General features: G+C 36.9%; 1 protein-coding gene across 1 annotated transcript; it reads left to right on the forward strand.

Moving 5' to 3' along the window:
- Positions 1-5428: 5428 nt before the first annotated feature.
- On the forward strand, positions 5429-16118 carry TNFSF13B (TNF superfamily member 13b). The gene is made up of 6 exons (XM_058825513.1): positions 5429-5762; positions 5846-5951; positions 13488-13544; positions 13898-14010; positions 14108-14258; positions 15899-16118. The coding sequence occupies exons 1-6, from the start codon at positions 5436-5438 to the stop codon at positions 16009-16011; spliced, it is 867 nt and encodes a 288-aa protein (XP_058681496.1). The 5' UTR covers positions 5429-5435; the 3' UTR covers positions 16012-16118.
- The last annotated feature ends 3982 nt before the right edge of the window (positions 16119-20100 follow it).

Below are 20100 nucleotides of genomic sequence, written 5' to 3' on the forward strand. Positions count from 1 at the left end.
ACAGCTACGAGGAAATTTTGAAAATACTTGAATCATTGTCCTGTGCCCCCTATTGAAGGTCTCCAGGCTGTAGCAGCAGCAAAGCGGCCACTCCCACATGAAGGGCCATAACTCCGTGTTTATCTTGTTATCATACAAAAGCATTTTCAGCCCATCTGTGCAAAATCTGTTAAGTTGCATAGTGTCAAAGAGGTGGAGAAATGCAGTTCTCCATGTTGCTGGATAGCAAAGCCGGTGAGACTGTAAGAGGAGTGGGCTTCAGCTGTATGAGAGAGCTCCTTTTTCCCTGGGCAGTAAGAAGCAATTGCTGTAACATCATGGAGGGGGGAAGGGGGGGGTGAAGGGGAGGAGGCTGGCATTAACCTGCTGTAGTATATAAATCCTGGGTTGTCTTTTTATATTTTTCATGTTTTGAAAATTATTTTCTAGCTGGTTCTGCTGCATACTTTGAAAGACACCTATGATAATTGTTTTTCCTTTCTGCGTCAGTTCCTCTTCTCTTTGAAAGCACTGTAATAATGATGTAAAAAGTGACAGTGGCTGCAAGTCAGATGTAGGTTTACTTTGTGTAGTATGCATTTGGACCCAAATTGTCTGGATATCTAGAGAAGTAATATATAGCAAGGAATGAAACAAAGATGGCATACCTAAAATATGCCGACACATTTATGTTGTCCTCGGCAATTTTGAAATGTTGATGGAAAGAGAAAATATTACCCTTTTTGCCTCAGAAAAATCTCATGGAATTTTTTGTTTTCCTTTTAACAAGATAATTTATCAAATAAGGCTTAAACTGTTTGTATAACACATCCTTTGCTTGAAAGGTATTCAACAGCTTCTTAGAAGTTAAAATAATAAGATGTAAGATATACAGCCACAGGAGTGGCGTATGGAGAAATAGAGTGCTTTTGGGATCCATTTGTGAGGCAGAACCTGCCTGGTTTTGCTACTGTTTAAGCTGTAGTTAATGGCTGAAAGAACTAATTGAGTGTTCTTGAAGGGAATTTGTACTATTTCAGAGGGATATCTGTGAATACTTACATACAGATCTCTTTATTAGCAGAAAACTATAATACAGGATTTATTCTGATCTCCCCTAAAATAGTCCTCCTGTTTTGTCCATCTTCAGAAAGGACTCGAAATTAAGTGGAAAATTTCAGAACGGAGCCTTAGCCTTTTCTGTGCTGTGCACTGTCTTGTGTGGTAAGGCGAGATATCATGGTCTCTTTCTTGGAACAGCCGCAGGGACCATTTTGCGGCTGCTTCAGAAGTATGTGAAGCTGGACCCTTGCCACTGGAGGCGTACTTTTAGTGCAGCCTTCAACACACTTGCCTGGATCTCTGGGCTGCAGCATCTGCTCAACCTCCTTTTTAAAAACAGAACATTTGTTTTGAAGTAAACTTTGATGTTTCTTCAGTAAATTGGGTTTTTACGCAAGACTTCACAGTCATATCAACTGCTTCTCTTTTGTGCATTGAACTTCATTATGGGTTTTTCCTCTCCGACAAAGAAGATGCTTTTGTGGTTAAAGTACATAACTGGATTTCAGGAAATCAAGAATTCAGTTTCTGGTCAAACCACAAATTTCCTGTATGATTGGTTGCTATCTCTGCCTTGGTTCCCCACCAGATGAAATGTTGATCTTTTATAAATTTTCAGATTAGCAGGACCCATTTTTATAATTTAATCTGAACCTCTGCATAATGGAAATGAAAAAAATAGAAAAAGTTAACTACCTGCATAAAATTACAGGGTTTGTTTCTCCTGTAACATCTTGGAAGTTTTAAACTGCCTTAAATTTGGGTTCAGGAATCCTTAATAATGGGTTCAGGATGCCATTTTCCTGTCTTGTAGTAAAACACTCTCACTTTTAAGCATCTTCAGTGGTAATGTGTTGGGGTTTGGTTTTCATTTATTTATTATTTTGAATTTTACCTAAATTTTTAATCTTTTTCCTGGAAGTAAAGGACTTGGTTAACTAAAATTGTAAGATAAACCAAGGCATTTCTTAATAGTTCCTTAATAGTTTTCCTAAACTACAGAGGTTTTTTTAGTCAGTTAATCTGAGTGTTCAACATAGCTCATACTTTGGGTTAAGGAGATACTGGTATATGCACAGATCATGTACTGTGTATGCAAATTGAGACCATATTTTCAGAGTACCTTTATTATAAGGGTTTATTCTTATTTTTTTGCAGAGTTAGATGGCCAGGGCTACTTTTCTGCAGTTTAATCCAATGAAATTTTCTTTTGTAGCGATAGTTTTGAAAATACTGCTTTGAACTGGTTTGAGGCAGCCCCTAAGTTTTGCTGGCTGCATGTATTTCTTGAGCCCAAAACTGTTGATGTGGTACAAAAGTTTGCAAAAGGATTTTCAGGAAAGCTGAGTAGAAATCCAGTAGAAGCAAGCTGCTAGCCAAAACCTGAACACCATTTCTGAGATTAGTTCTTTAGGTCTATTATATTAACTCTGTACTTTTGACCTTTTTCACAGTCCAGTTTTGTCAGTCTTAGCTATATGCAAATAGGTTTTGCCAATATAAAAGCACGGTGCTCTTTCCCTGCAGCATATATATCCAAATAGTATATTCTATTTCAACGGGAATATTCCACTGGGAGCTTGTGCTAAGCTGAAATCATCACCTTCCCATGTCTGCTGGTGGGAGGCTGATCTGAGCACCCGTTAGTCCTCTTTAGTCACACCTTAGTTCTAAACACAGCAGAAGCAGCATGTGCTGATCTTACTGACTTTGCTTTGCAGCTCTGCCAACAAGGGGAATCATAAGGACAGTATGTTATGACAAGACATAGTGGCAAACATTGAGACACTGACTCCAGGTTCCAGGCTCTGCAGCTGGCATGGGGTTGTTATTTGGTTGGGGGCTTTTTTGGGTTTGGTGATTTTTGGGATTTTTTTTTAAAGTAATTTTTGTGATTCACTTTGATGCAATTAGCAATCTGCAATTAACTAAAGCTCCATTTGATTATATTAGAAGTTGCTTAACTAAGTATATTTCTAGGTAATTCATACTGGTTTTCATGATTGACCTCTTATTGTCACTAGCTATTGTTCCACTGTTTTTGTCATCACCAAAGTTGTCTGAACTTACACTTTCTTTCAAACCATATAACTGCTTATAAATCTACAGAACACAAGGTGGCCAACAGAGGAATCCCTTTGATGCTTAGCTCCAAATACCTATTGAATTTAACAATTTCCCATGTGTGGGCTGTTAAGATTTTCCTCATCTCCCCTTTGAAATTGTCATTGATCAGAATTATAAGCAAGATGGAGCCGGACGTCTTACAGACGTCCTCTATCTCACCACAATTACTTTGTCAGCCCAAAAAGTGACCCCATTTAAAAAGGCTGTGGAGGCTGGGAAAAGCCTATTTTTTCTAGAAGTGGGTAGAGCACTGCTATTTATATACCAGTCTGATATTTTCTGATACATTAATGACAGCAGAGACCTCACTGGCCAATAGCTTCTTGGTATTCCTGGATAGCTACTTATAACTTTCATGTTCTCACTCAGTTTCATTTTCTAAAGTAGCCCTTCTTTTCCAACTGTCACATTATTTTTTATTTTTGGAACAGTCAGTACTAGGCTGGTAATGTTCTGATGTCTAGGCATACTTGAAGGCATGTCTGCTTTGTACCAATAATTGCTTATTCTGTTAAAAAACCCCTACATTACTTCATATTAAATTTACTTCAAAATGCAGCCTCATTTACAGCCTAATTTACGCTTTACAGTGAGAACAGAAATGGTATGTTGTTCTATTTTTTTCACCCCACACTGATTTCTATATAATTTCTCACTGTATTTATGTGGCTTCTAGGTGCAAGATACAGGATATATATTTTTTCCTTTGCATTTAGGGACAGATTTACTTATCTGTGCAGGATGTGTGTGGTTGCTGGAGGTGGCAAAATAAAGAAAAGAGTGCCTTGCATCACAACGGAAGATGATAAAGCTTATAATCACACTAAATTTCTCGTGGCCTTAGGAAACAGAAGAGGGAGAGGCTACGGAAGCTGTCACTCTATTATTGTTCCTTCTTCCTTCTCCTTCTCAACAGAATTAATTTGATCTGAGCTACTCTGGTAGCTGTTGTCATAAGGATTTATTACACAGTGTTTGGACTGACCGGTAAAAGTTTTCTCTTTTGCGAAGATAAAGTTTACTTACATGGTAAGAGGGGTTGACCCATTGATTTTGGCCATAATTGTGATACTGTTTATCATTTTTCTTCTGCCCCAGACCACAGGAACTTTTAACAAAGGGGTAAAAGTTGAATTTTTGTATGAGAAGACAGCAAAAAAATCACATGAACATATGTGAGATGTCTAGGTATCCTTGCTGTTACAGAGAAGAAAGAAATTCCTAATATAGAGTTTTAAGATGAAAAGCCTTATAAAATTTTGAAAGACTAACTTATACCAGAAACTCAGGATTCACCTGAGTGTTGCCAGCATGCATGTTTAATGTATGGGGTTGTGTTTAATTTTAAATTATCTAAATAAATATTTGCCCTTGTACCTTGTTCTTATTTCCCCCTCTCTCATTCTTTTCCATCCCCTAGTTTTAACCACTTCTAGTTCCACCCCACCAAATTTCCTCTCTGTGCTTCTTCACGTTCCCTTTTGCATTAATGCAGATTCTTGAGTTCTTTAGAGAGTCTGTATTTATTAGAAAAGTTTAATAAAATATCATCCCTTTTAAAGTTAGTGTGATGAACTGATCTGCAGAATTAGCATCTTCATACAACTGAGAAACCTGTAATTTGTGACTCATACCTGGGAATGTTTTTCATTATTGTTTTTTAGAAAAGGAAAAAAAATAATTTTAATAATTTGTCTCCTCTGTAGGCATATAGGCACTTTAGATATGAATATAAACATGGATATAATATATATACAGAGTACATCTATATGCCTTCATATACACAGAGGTACATGCCTGTCATATGTGTATGTCTTTTAAGTACCACTGGATGAAATTCTGCCAGGAAACTTCACATTATTTCTGCCAGGAAACTTTACATGGTTCCTGCACTTTTAGATAAGGCTTAAAATCACCTGTGGTATTGGCTGTGCCTGAATTTAAAGATTATGGGAAATGGCTATAGCAAGCTGCCACGTAAATAACTGGTGGAAAGTGAAAGGAGGAAGGTAGCTTGTGAGAAAGTATTCGTTTCCAAAATGCAGCACAGAGAGGTGGAAACAGAGGGAAGACAGAATCTTAGATGTTCACTGTGTACATTAAGTCTAACGGTGCTATCAAGAGCTTCATATGACAGGAAATGATCTGGGCGTTTTGTTCACTTATTCTGGATGCCCTTAGTTTCAGAGAGCAACTGCTAACATGGATTGCACCTCGGAAGGGGACAGCTGAACTCTCCCTCTGGCTTTAGTAAGGAAAGAGCAGCGATGAAATCCGTGGACTGTGTGCACGTCATCCAACAGAAGGATACCGCCTCCTCTCCCTCTGCCCCCCCTGGTGCTGTTTCAGGCACCACGGGACTTTTTCCTGTCACATTCCTGTGGCTTGCAATGCTCCTGTCCTCTTGTCTTGCAGCAGTGTCTCTTTACCATGTTATCATCCTGAAAACAGAACTAGAAGCTCTGCGCAGCGAGCTGATCTACAGCATCCAGGCAAGGTCTCCACTAGACCAACCACTCGTGTCCCCCGATGCAAACAAAGCAGGTAGCCCTGTTTCTTCCTTCCTGCAAGTGTCTGCAGCTAGCTCCAGGCAGGTAAGCTGGAGGGCTGGGTTTGGACTTGCAGGGCATGGACCAGTGTGGGGCTGCTCTCACTGACTGCTGCTTCTCCTTGCTAGGAGAGCAGGCTTGCTGGTGCTGGCGCAGCTGAGAGCTTCCAAAAGGAAATCTGGAACGGGAGTAGAAACAGGGGCAGGCGGTCTGCTGACAACACAGAGGAAAAAGGTAAATTCCAGATGATGAATTGGGTTGGGGTGCTGCTGTTGTATACTCTATAGAGAAAAGCAGGAGTGTTTGATTTGTTTTTTCTTTCTCCTGTCAGTTGATCTGTGCTCCCAGAGCCCGTTCTGGTTTTCAAAATTATTGGTGAATGAATGGTGTTAACCATAGGCATTTCTCTTAAAGGACAGAATGTTAAATCACAGAATGTTTTGGTTTTGAAGGGATCTTTAAAGGCATGTAGTCCAACCACCCTGCCATGAGTAGGGACATGCTGTTTAAGGTACCAGATATTTATGCTATCTGCAGGTTAAACTTTGAATGTTAGATCCCAAATCTGCATGATGTGTTAGAGTTGAGAAAGGCAACTTCAAATCATTCAGATTTTTAACTGTTCAATTCTCTCTGATCAAATTAGGGAGGGAAATCTATTAATAAAAATGCCAATTCACTTTTCTGGGAAGCATACTCATCAAAAAAAAAAAAAGAGAGAAGTAATGAGAATTTTAAGGAAATAGGAGCTTTTAAGAAGAAAAGCTGGCTCATACCTGACAAAAGAGGCAGACTACAAGGAATTCAGAGGTTTAGCATCATTTCTACATTAAAACAACCTATCAATAAATAGTAAAATTAATAAAGGAATGCCTACCCAGTAATATTATTTTGGTCCTGGTTCTCTTTTTCAAAAGGTTCTGCAAAGAACATTGAAGACTGCTCCATAAAAGACCTCTGATGTGTATTATAGAGTTGACATATTAATGGGATATATTTTTTTCCTCTGGGTATAAAATATTTCATTACTTTTACAAACACAATGAGGTCTTATAAAATGAAATAAAGAATTTTATTATACCAGTTTGCACACATACACTAATTGCACTGAGTAACTAAAATATCCCTGAGTTGCTAAATCAGTTCACTCTTCTTATGTATACTTTTATATTATTTTAACTGATACCTTAAGCTATTTAGAGAAGTTGAAATGGAGTAAATGATAGGTAAAGACTAAATGAAGCTTTGCGTAAAAATGTGTTTCTCAGTGAGCAACTAACATGAAATGTATTTCACTTGAGCTTCAGTAAGCTAAATGAAATTAAAGTTCTAGAGTATAATCACTCCACTTACTTCCAATATTCAAAAAAACTCCATTAATTTAGGACATCTCTTAAAATCCATAGGTTTATATGAGATTTATTCTATTTCTATTTCAGTCTTTGATTCAAGATCTTGGCTAAGAAAGATTTCGCAAACAGGACTGAGGTCATGATTGCTTAAATTGTATTTCTTGTAGCCTGTTTCCTACCACAGGAACCACAGAACTCCCCTGCCCTCCCCACCCTAGGAACTCCCAAATAAAAAAAAGTGATCTGAAGTAAAAATATCATAAAAAATAAGGAGATGACTTTTTAAAATGAATGTTAGAGCATCAGTACTCTGCAAGTAATCCAGTTTCCTTCACAATAACTTTCATCTTTTGTCTTATTGCAGTTTGAGATGAGCCGGTTTGGGGCTCCTCAGCTGTGCTTCTGAGTAGACTTTTGATTCTTCTCATCATGTAGCCACCTCTGATCATACCTGTAACACATAAAATTTCAATTAGGCTACTTATTTTGGTAAACTTTTTTTAAGGTACAGGTGGCTTTAAAGTCATTTAGGATGGATGAAAGAAAACACAGAATATGAGCATTCATTTTAAAGGGAAAAACTACATAAGTTGACCTATTACAAAAATGTTTTTGAACATGAACCTCATATTTTGTATATATAAAAGAAAAAATTAAATTGCAAATCTTGCATTTATATCAAAGGTTGTCTGTTAGAATTAGCTTTCCACCCACTCTAATTACAAACAATTCAGCTTTTTTAGAATTCAGTAACATTGTATTTTCTCAGATCAGATTTCACTGATGACCATGAACCTACTAGTCAATGTTAAATTTTGTTTTAGCAGAGTGAGTTAAATAGAAGAACATGGTGTTGTTCATGGTGCTGAATCCAGTCTAGTACTTGGTCATGTACACAGAATTACAGGCCCTTCATTTTGACCTTTTGACATTCATATCTGGGTTCCAGAATCCCATCAGTCTCCAAATTGTCCTGCAGATTTGTGGCACTCATTCTGTATTAATGACAAATAAATCAGGCTACTGAGTGAGGTGCCTGTTCTTGCTCTACTTCTCTTTGCTTCAGCATGGTCTCAAAGTCTGATTTCATAATTAAGTGTTGACTCATCATTTTACTTTTATATGGATGAATTCCTTAGAAAGTTAATCTTTGGAAATGTCACTGGTATCTAATTCCTTCTCTTGTGCTCCAACAGAGAGCAGAAGTAACATATAGAACTAATGTCTTGTTTATAAATACAGTTATCGTTCAGTTCTGGGATTTTTAGACTTTAATCATCAAATTCCAGGAATGGATGCCCCATCATTTTTTTTTAGACCTACTACAGCCTTTCTTAAGCATACTGAATTTTCATTTTAATGCATACAAGTGAAGCATTTTAATTAAAAGGACAAATGAATGAAAGTGCCTTTAACACAATGTTGTTTCTTTTTTTGTGGAGTTTACATTTGTCTGTGCTAATGCATAAAACTATTAGTCATCAGTAGCTGCACATTTTGTGTCTTGAAAAAATTTCCAGCTCGGGTAGGTTGAAGAGAAGTGTTTCAAGCATCAATTCCAAATAAAGCTGCACAGTCAGCAGTCAGAACCAGAGTTCTTGATGCAATGAGTAGGAGGTAATGGGTGATTTTGAAACATACACTCCTGGCAAATGTCATATCAGGACACGTTTCAACAGATGTACTTTTTCTTTTTGTCTTTCTCTTTGCAAATTTCATCTGTGGAGGAAAATTGGTGCACAAGAAAAGACCTCTCCTGAATTTTATATTTCATTCACAGTTATTGATTGCATTGCCTGTGTGTTCCTAAAAGCTGCATGTGCACTTGAGCCTAGGAACAAGATTTAGGTCCCATTGCCTAAGCCAAAGTACGAACATCAGGTTTCATTTTCACACTCCTTCAGTGGTTCGTTCTGATCATTATTGTGGGATTCTGATCCCCATGGCTGAGGGAGGTGAGAATCAGGCCTTCTGTAAGCACAAATGCTGGGATCAGAGTGGAGCCCCCATGGACTACATTTGCTTTGGTGTACAGAGGTTGCCCAACTCCTTGCATGCATGAAGGAGCTGAGGAGCTATTCTATGTAATTCCACAAATCAATGAGGCTGCGTCACCTGGCATGTGATTTGGCAATTCATTTTTTTTACTAGCAATTTTCAGGTTCTACTCCAATAGCAGTCATGTCTGTGGGAAGTAACTCTTACCTTCGAAGCATTGTGTTAGAATTTTGCCATTGCTCTTGATAAAATTGCTGTACTGGAATATTGGTACATTTGTTGGTTGGAAGTGTTTTGACTGTGTATGTTGTTACTTCAGATATCTGTGATAGAGGGATGGCAAGAGGTTTTACAAGTGGTACTTGACTTTAGTGATCTTTGAATTGAGATGTAAGCTTTTTTTACTAGCTTAAACAAATGCCACATATAAAATTCCCTTACCAAATATTCACAATACTTCATATTTCATTGTTTGAAGAGGTCAAATATGAAATAAAAATTAAAATCAAAGGAAAAAGGAAAAAGGAAAAAGAAAGGCCTACTTCTTGAAAATATATGTTATCCTTATTTGTTTCTGCTGGCAAAAGTCTAACTCAAAAGGAAATAGACCCTTCTATGAAGAGGGAGAGAAAATTACTTGATGCAATTACTGCAATTTTACATGAAGAATTTCACTGAATGAATGAGTGGATAAATCAGTGCTGTGTATTATGCAGAACACTGCATAATCAAAAATACACCAAATAGGCTCTAAGTTTTAAACCCAACATTCTGCTGTATACTGTATAATAGAAGTCTTAATCCATAGTAAACACTTCCCTTATTTTTCTAAAGGTAACATGTTATTGGCAATTCTGTGAAGGCCAAAATAATGCTATTAATTCTTTGAAGATGTTTGTTAGCTCTTAGTCATCCATGCAACTATGATCAGGGCATTTTAATACAGGGATGGACTGAATCCATAATTAATGCCATATAAAGGCATCTCTATTAAATAATATCAGATTAACCAGTTGTCCAGGTTTCTATTGTGATAGAGTTCATGAAAACCAGTTTATAAAAATGCACAAGCAAAAACTAGAAGACTTCTTGTGATGAGAAATCAAGAAGTTAAGGGAAGAAAAACTGCAAATGCTTCAAGAAAATGCTTGTCATTATAAATTAAATTGTCTGGTGTTTAAATGTGCTTTGGGAAGCCTACAGAGAACAGATCTAGACAAAAAAGGAACCTGTATAAGGAGGTCTGGGTTTGTTTCTTTTTTTTTTCAACATCAGGGTTTTTCCTAGGTTTTATTTCAGCAAAAATGAGCACAAATGTCTCAGACCTCAGATATCAAAACTTAACATTTTATGCATGAGCTCACAAATATTAAACTTGAAATTTTGTTTGGATGGATCATTAAGTGAGATTGCAAAATACTAAAATTATTATGCAATTTTAAAAATAACAAAGTTTACATGCAAGGGGAAATTTTATTTTATCAATGTAAGTTCTTAAATCATGGAGATATGCTGTTCTTCAGCAAAAGATAGTAGAGATTTTTTTAAATTGTGACTGCATTTCTCAGCCAGTAGAGAACACATCATTGCATGTGCTGGCTGTGGTTTATAAAGGCATCTGGACTGTCTAACATCTTCAAGACACTTTTATACAGATAGATCTCATGGTAACATTCAGTCCAGGTATTTTTACACATTTTCAAGTTGTATTGCATTAATCCTGCATTTTGCTTTCATTATTAATCAAAAATCCTCTAGACTACAAAGGTGTTGCTCAGGTTTGACTTACACTGGGCTAAAAGACATTAAATAGCAACTATTCAATGTGTATTTTATAATACATGTATTCTTCATATTGCACTTAAGATGAGGGTACTTCTTGGAGTACAATTGCTGGTGTTTTTTAGCAATATTTACTTTTTACTGAAAATTTCTGATAATTTACCCAGAAAATGTACTTTGTATTTCCATATCTTCTCCTTCTTAGTAGTAGTGTTTACTTGGATTTTTTTCAATAAATTACTCAATTTTAGGCATGTAAATAGTTCCACTGAAGTCAAAGTACTTGTATATACGGGAAATAGTTATGTGTCAGTTTGGCTTCTGAACATATTTTTGAAGCACGTTGTTGGTCAATCCTTCAAGCACTTTTTTAGATATTGTCTCTTGTAGCTTTAGGGAAAATGGCCACTGTGCTAGTTCCTCTTGTCATGAAGGACACAATTGCATGCATTTTCTCCAAAAACAAGCTTACTATATTCTGTGGAGGCTTGTTCCTATATATATCTGCATATATTAAAAGAAAAGAGAAAGATTTTTTAGGAGATTAAGTGCAGATCTGATGTGTTTAGAATGAAGCAGACTTGCAATGTTTTTTTAAAAAGACGGAGATGATCTCAAACTGTACTGATCTTGCAGATTTTAATTACTAAGAGCAGTTCTCAGCAATGCTGACTACAATTTCGGTGCTGCAACCAGCTGAAACAGAAATCCACACTTGCAAACTGAGAATCAGGATAGTTTGAAGAATGCCCACCAAGTTTGCAGGCAAGTTTAATGAGTTGCTAAAGCAGCCATAGCTTTCACTCCTTGTAGACACTGCTCACTGGCATGCAGCTGGATAGCAGCTGGTTAGTGGGAATCATCACAACTCTTCTTGTTTGGTTAGTGAAAAATTTGGTGCCCACAATAGTGAGTTAATTTAAAAGTAAAAATTGAAATTTTGTTTTAGCTTACTGAAATACTAGGTGACCACCAAATTCCATTCACTAGGAAGACATTTTGTTTCAAAATGAATTAATAACTTGGGAAATTATTTGCCTGATGTTGTGTGTTTCCATAAAATTGCATTTTCACTTTATTTAGAAGTTTATTTTTCAGAAAATTATTTTGCTCACAAGTGTGATAGAAAAATGAATGAAGTATAATACCTTTATTAATTTTGTGTTGGCTTGAGGTTTTTTATTTCCGCCTTAAAGTAGATAATTCAGATGCCCTTAAATTCTTGGTTTGAAAAATCTATAAATTGTATTACATTATTGATGTGTATAGAAAAGACTCAAGGACACATTTCAGTGTAGGAGACAGGAGTTTGGATGATAGAATTCCTATTACCATGAGGGCTTGCAGGTTGTGTGATTGTTCTGGAATTGATGCATTCCTAGATGTGCACTTGAATCCTTCTGTGCTGCCAGTTGGCACTGCTGAGTGCTGGTGAGCATCCAGCCCTCCTCTGCTGTTTTCAAGAAGGACTCCTTAAAAAGGAGATTTAGAAACATAAAGAGACTTCTTTCCACCCAAATCCTCTGGCTACCTGCTGTGCACAAAGAGGTTTGTGCTACTGGACACTTGGCTGCCCATGTGGGTGCCACTGACAGATGCAGAAACAGGATCCCACATATCCATGGCATTCCCCATTATCGCCAAATCTGTGTGGCCAAATCTAACCCACAGACTTCTTGTCTGAAAAGTGGCAACAAAACAGAGCAATCCATGGCAGAATTTTCTTCTCTTGACTCCTAATAAATTCATTTGGTCTCTGTCAAGTGAAGTAAGTATTACTACTCGGTTTTCCATCCTTCAAAGTAACATAACAACCAGATGTTTTGATTAAAATCTGCTCCAAGCAAATGCAGCTATTTCTTTTCCTTTTACCCTGTTGCCTGACACTTATGCTTAGCAGGAAGATCTTTGTTTCACTTACAAATTTATATTTTAACATTCTGCAGTATTTTTTTCTGAACAAATATCTAATTTCTCATTAATGTCACCAATCTTTACAGTTTTGAGCAAGACATTTTGACAGATACCACGTTATTTGTTATGTGTGCCTGAATTTGCTAAGGGTGCATTAATTTGCTAACTCTCTCTATTTTCCCTCTTAGTATAGGTTGATCTAGTGTAGGTATCTGATGACATATTGAAAGTATGTATATATGGACTTTGAGAATTTATTATGAAAGTATGTACGACTAATATTTTACAGCAATTATAAATAGGAAGTAATTTCTCTAAATAATATGTCAAACAGAGAAAATCTGCTGTCTATTAGTGGGGTTGGGGCTTTTTTCAAGCTTTTGTTTAGAAAATTAGTAAGCTTAATTGACCTAATGATTTCTAGCTCATTTGACTTACTGTACATAGTTATATAAGGACCAGATATGGAAATAAGCAAGTGTTACTTGTGCTGCTACCTGAGGCCTCCAACTTGACTCTCTGAAAGTCATCTAGAATATGTTGTGACAGAAATTTTCATTTTGTACATATGAGTAAAATCTGTGTTCAAACTGTTCTGGTTTAAAATAAGTTGTGAGACTGAGAGATTTCTTCCATGACCTTTTTTTTTTCTTAAAGTAGTTTCATAAGTTTATTCTGTTACTGACTTATGTTTCTTTGATTTCAAAATGCTTTCACTTTGCAGTGCTGCAGGCCTGCTTGCAACTGATTGCTGACAGCAAAAGTGATATCCAACAGAAAGGTAAGAATATGTGCCATGATTTATAGTTAAATGGGATAACTGTTTCAACAAATTTTACCTAACTTCAAAGCAGTAACTGAGTTTTAACAGCAAATTTAAAAAAAAATAAATAAATATTTTTTTTTTTAAAACCCAACAACAACAAACAAAAAAATTTCAAAAAACAACAAGGAGGTCCCTGCATCTGGAAGATCCCTGTATCTGGATGGGTCTTGCAAATATCATCTTTCCAGTGGGGAAATCCACCTAGGGAGACTGAAATTTCTTTCTAGAAGTCAGCCTTTGTTATTTTTCGGCAGGTGAAAATGAAGAAAATAACATTTCCAATCACCCAAAATTATTTTGTCTTTTAGATGATTCAAGCATTGTCCCTTGGCTCCTGAGCTTTAAACGTGGAACAGCCCTAGAAGAACAAGGAAATAAAATAGTCATCAAAGAAACAGGTTATTTTTTCATATATGGCCAGGTGAGAAAGCTCAATTCACTTCAGCACCTGACTTTTGTCAGGATTTTTTATTGCTTCCATACAATAAGTTTCAAGTTTCCACCTCTTCCTTCTGTAGGTTTTATATACAGACACAACATTTGCTATGGGACACCTAATACAGAGGAAGAAGGCTCATGTGTTTGGTGATGATCTCAGCCTGGTGACATTGTTTCGCTGCATCCAAAATATGCCACAGTCTTATCCAAATAATTCTTGCTATACTGCTGGTAAATATCTGCATTTTCCTTTTCTTTGTTTGCAAATAAAAAGCTACATCAATTAGAATCTGTAGTGAGGGGCAATTGTGTTGTAGCAGTCATAAAGAACAGGGTTTGCATTCATGGATCTGGCTAAATGAAAAATTACAGAACACTTTCAGAAAATACAGTTTTATATGAAATATCAGCAACTGGAGATTATGCATCTAGCTCAGTGATCTGAACAATTTTGCTCCCTCCATTGCCTCTGTAATGTGGTTAGACATTTTGGAGCTTTCAGTTAGATGCCTGAGGCAGGCAAGAGGAATTCCTACTGTCCTCACTGAGGAACTCAGTTTAACTTAGGAGTTGAATTCCACATTTAGTCATCCCAATAAAATATTAAATTGCTATATTCTCCTTTGAAATGTCATGTATGGATGTTAGCCATCCAATACCTTCGTACCTTACTGTGACATTTCTAACTCCTTATAAAGGATGATGGATTTTTAGTCTGGTTTGATGAAAAACAGTTAATTCCTATAAGGTGGTCTTTATGACGGCACAAATTAGAAGCACCACAAGAAAGACAAATTAAAATATTTAACGTAAGTCCAGCAGGCTCAATGGTCAATATATGTGTATATTCCTGCAGTAGCATTTCAGGAATTAGTGTCAAGGCCTATAAAACCCCATATATAATTTCTTATCTGTCTGTCTTTCCACCTTAATGGTGGGGTTTTCTCTTTGGTTATTTTTGAGCAAGACTTTTTTTTTCAGTGCCTTATGAAAAAGTGGATGACACTGAGGGATGGAGTTGACTGTCAGCAAGTAATGACATTACACAAATGGGATGTGGCAGGCAGCTACATTTTTCCCCCATAAAAAATATTCCAACTAACTGACTAACTAACTAAATACTTTGTCCTGGCAATCGAGGATGTCCAAACACTTCCTTTGATTTTTTGCCCCTTTTTTGAAGGTGCTTATGTTGCTAGTTCATCTATATTCTGATTTTACCCCTGTATTACTGCTCCCCTTTCCTAACTAGGATCTCTGTCTTGCCACGTCATGATTCCTGCTTCCCAAATTCCCACTGTTCTGTTTTCACCTGGAAAAAAGAGTTCTGACTGCTTTCTCTCATGCTGTTGGGCTGTGTCACAGCAGGCATTAGATGTGTTCTCAGCTCAGCAGCTGCAGCTCGAAGGCAGCATGCTCGTGGTTATCATATCAGCTCCAGTGTGTCTGGCTGGAGGCAAACTGTTGCAGTGGATCAGCTGATGTGTGGTCACTTCATTAGGTTGGCAAAGCTCATAAGACCTCCTCCAGAAGTGTGGGAACAGAGTAGTCTGGGGCCAGTAGTAGTCAATGCTGATTGTGACTGTCTCATCACCATAACATGAGGAACCTGGCTACACCACTGGTAGACATTCTTGCTGTGTTTGCTGAAGTGAACTCTGCTATGCCGAGTGCAGGGTTGAAATCGTCCATCTTCACAGAGGATGTAAAGTGTCAGCTTTGGATAGGCTGTAAACTCTAAGATTGTACCTAAAGATAAAAACAGTCATCACAAGTAACAAGCCTTGCTTATATTTGGAAGATGACACATAAAGACTTTTGAGTACCATTTATAAAGGAGTGTATTTGAGATATTCCAAATCTTTTTCCAGGCATTGCAAAATTAGAAGAAGGAGATGAACTTCAACTTACAATACCACGGAGAAGGGCTAAAATATCCTTGGATGGAGATGGTACTTTTTTTGGTGCAGTAAGACTCCTCTGAAGCTCTTTATTTCTGTTTTTATGCTTAATGCCATTTTCTTCTCTACCTATGCCTTTGTCAGAAAAAATATTGAATTGTAATAAAACTGCCAATTCAATCTCTCCCAATCCACCACAGGCTTCTAAGAATTTTCTTCACTTTGATATGCAAACCCAAAACAGGAAACATACCAGACATACTTGTGAAATAACCACCATGTGATTACCAGAAAGCCAATTTATTTTAGACAATGAGACACTCTAGATAACAACTCTAAAACAATGAGGTTTTGCCTTTTAAACAATTTGTTATCCATGTGGCAAACCAAAGGAGGAGTTGCCCAAAAATAACAGCATGACCAGGACCCCAGACTATCAAAGTGTTATCAATTGAAAAGGAAATCTAAAATTAAAGTGTATCCTAGATTTGCATTATTTCACCAGTAAAGTATTTAATATATAAAATGTGGAGGAAAAACATTGAACAGTAGATTCCTCACCACAAAATGAAATTGCTAGTTGTTGTGTTCTGAGTTTTGGGTTTTTTTTTTTCTTTCCCTAGAGATACTGGGGAAGGAAAAATTCTAAATGTCTGGGATAATTAAAAAAATACACAGAATTGCAGCCACTGTCTTGCTTCTTCCCTGTGAGCAAAAAGTGAATAAATTACTACAATCTATTAGCATTTACTAATTAGAATTATTTTACTGGAGAAAGGACATGTAAAACACTTCAACAGCTCAATCTTCAAAGCACTGCTATTTGCCAAGGAATACGTGTACACTTCTATGTAAACAAGGCTGGCACAGGAAGAAACACAGTGAGATTAGGCACAACACCATGGCTGGAATTGGATTTCTGGCTCCATAATTTCTGCAGTCATATGTAGATATGTGTGTAGATATATACAGTATGTAGACGTATCTGTATATATCTGAGAGTATGTATACACACATTGGTCTTGGGCATTTAGGAATAGCATTTTATCTTCTTTTGAGCAGTTTATCCAATGGAAATACTACTTCATGCATATTTTTTATATTTCCCTTGCTTCTTGCCATGATCCATTCTATGGAATACAGTAAAAAGAAAAATCCAATAGATCTGGAACCAGCCATTCAACTAAGAAAATAAACTTGTATCTCAGAGGCTTTTTCTGTGGTTTTGAATATAATGCTTAACTCTGTTTTACAAAAAAATTCAGATCTGTAGAAAGAATAAACAGATGTCCTTTTTCCTTTTCTTTTGTCTGGCTGATTTGTTCAGTAGGTAGTATTTATGCCTTTTTTTAATCCCAAATATTTTATGCTCAAAGGAGCTATTCTACTTTTTGCCCTGCTCTTAAAGAAGCATTGAAGTGCTATAGGAATAGATAAAAAGTAAAACCCCAAATAATGAATTGTACTTTATTTGAAAAATATTTTTAGGACCTGAGAATTGTGTTATATAAGCTCACTTAGTAAAGAAAAGATGCTCTGCATATTGCAGTTTCCTTGTCTGTTTTTATGAATTGTGTTTTGATTGATTTCTCATGGTGATAGATAATAAATAAAAGTGATTTGGAGCTCAGAATTATAAAGCATGGTAAATTAATGAAGCAATTATTTCATCTTCTCTGGGCTTTGGGAAGACATTTCAGCAATAAGCATATGTGTATTGGATTTTTACTCTGGGATATTTATGAGGCTTAACCACAGTTTCAAGGACCTGCAAGTCCTCCTTTTTTTAAATGTGTTTATGTGTTGTGCAGCTGCAGCTGCTTTGTTCTCTTTTTTTTTTTGTCTATATGATTATTATTATTATTAAACTTTGATGTGCTGAATTTGCCAAAAAGGCATTTTAAGTCCTTATACAGGAGCCCTCCATTTAACCAAGTCTGTACAATCCTGCATATAGGTATGCATGCAGTGAGTTGTTTGTTGTTACTGAAGTGCATTAATTATGCCCAGAATCTCTCATCAAAAGTTTGTTGATTTTAACATTGTCTGATTATAGGAAAAATGATGTTCTACTGTTGCTTTCCCAGAGACTTGGTAGCTAAACTTGCAAATCTAACTTTTATTTTGTGGTGTAAGCTTCCCCAGTGGTTTTGGTGGGCTTATGTGTTCTTGGCTTAAGCCATTTCCCAGGCTGTATTTCTTCCTTCTGCTGCTGACAAATGTGCAAAGTGCAGACATTTGGAAAGGGTCTGGCGCATGATTTGGCTTGGAGGAAAACTTGTGTCTTCTGAAAGAAAAGCTTTCAAAGGTGTTCCCTTTCTTAGAAGGTCGAAACTGAACTTCATGTTTCTGTGAACCATGAGAACTCCCACGTGTGCAGAGTGCAAGCTGACAGACTATTCAGATATTTCTACTGACAAATCCAGCAATTTTGTTGCTGTCAAATTAGCTTTTCACTGGCTTCATGAGAAAACTTGTGTTTTCAAAATTAACCTGCTTCTGTACAAAGTTGAGTTTTAACAGATCAGCATTTTCTGATCAAAGCATAAAGAAAGAAAAGGATAATAGTTCCTCCCTGATCATTCTGCTAACAAGCTGGTGCAGAAGGTAGCAAAGTGCATCCAGACCCCCATCACACATATGCTTCAGTGAGTGGGAGTTAGTGAAGCATCCTGCATTTGGGAGAGATTTAAATAAGTGTGATAGGCAATAATTAGTATCTAGTTGGTTCATACAATATTCTACATTTTTATCAAGGATATCTTGCATTTTAGAGAGGTTTCTGCAAATGCAACAAACTTTGTGCATATTCTGGTTCTTTTTCACATGGTGTTAAGTAGCACAATGAGGGACTTTTTCTTTCCAGTACATTTTAACAGAAAGTGTGAAGTTATATCATTCTTTCCTTTTTAATAATGTGCAGTTGACAGATGTATAGCTGCTTTGAATGTAATGTATTTAATGTAATGTGCATCTCATCTCTTTCATATGATGTACAGTCACACACCCTGCCAACATACAGAGCATATTCATTATGTGACCTTTCTATACCTGACTGTTTCTCAAATTGCTCAGCATTTGCCAATTTAAGACTCATTTCAGAGGTCCCACAATTTTGCCAAGCTTATAGTGCTGGAGCTGACAGTTTCTGTAACTCTGGTTTGTGTCTTAGGTTGAATTATCTTGGGTTGTCCTTAGCCCTCAAAGTTCTACTCTTCTAGGGATGAGGTTAGGAAAAATGCATTCTTTGGAATTTATTTTAAAATTTTGACTACCTTTTCTTTGGAAAGGACTAGAGATTTTGCTTTGAAAGAAGAAATGTGTATAATGTGGGTTTTTCTTTGTTTTCAAAAGAGTTTTCTTTCTTCCTTCCTCCCTTTCTTCTGGACTTTCACAGGGTATATGCTTTTGAACAATATTTTATGCTCTCTCATGTTAAGCATATTCTATCTCTATGGAACTTTCAAAAAGAAGAGGAAAATGTTCCCAGCAGTTTTGTGTCTGGATTACATCAGTAAGGTCTAAGTTTGTTCTTCAAGGTCAGTCCAAACAGGAGTGAGAAGGAAGCTCATGCAAATACAGGGAAGAGGGAAGCTCAATATTTGATGTAAAAAGACTCTCGTGGAGTTTGCAGGTTACATAGATCCCAGCAGTGATGGGGGAAACAAAATAGAATTGGAGCTGGATGGCAGGAACAGGAGAGACCTTAGCTAGGATTTAATTTATTGATTTCTAATTCACAAGCTCTCTTATTCACAGCTTACAACTCATAACTCATGCACCTATGAGCAAAACATAGGGAAGAGCTCTGGTTCTTCCTCCTCTGCCATGGCACAGGTGCCACACTGTGAGGCATGAAAGCCTCAGCAATCCAGCTGCTGCTGCAGCCACTTCAAACACTGTCTGGGTAAGCTGACACTTGCCAACTTGGACATTTGGTCTACACCATCTCCAGGAGCCAGCAGGTTTTGCCAGACAAGCAACAGGCAGAGATGATGGCTGCAGGAGACAGCAGGCTGCAGGTGGCAATGGCTGTACAAGGACCTTTAGTCCTTTCTGGCCACTGTGTCCAGCACAAGTGTTGCCTTTGCTTTGGCTGAACAGCAATGACCCCAGCACACACCAGGGAATAACTCAGAGCATGATGTTAGCCAAAATCTGAGCAAGAAGTT

The sequence above is a fragment of the Ammospiza caudacuta genome, chromosome 2 (assembly GCF_027887145.1).
Source record: "Ammospiza caudacuta isolate bAmmCau1 chromosome 2, bAmmCau1.pri, whole genome shotgun sequence".
Lineage (NCBI taxonomy): Eukaryota > Metazoa > Chordata > Aves > Passeriformes > Passerellidae > Ammospiza > Ammospiza caudacuta.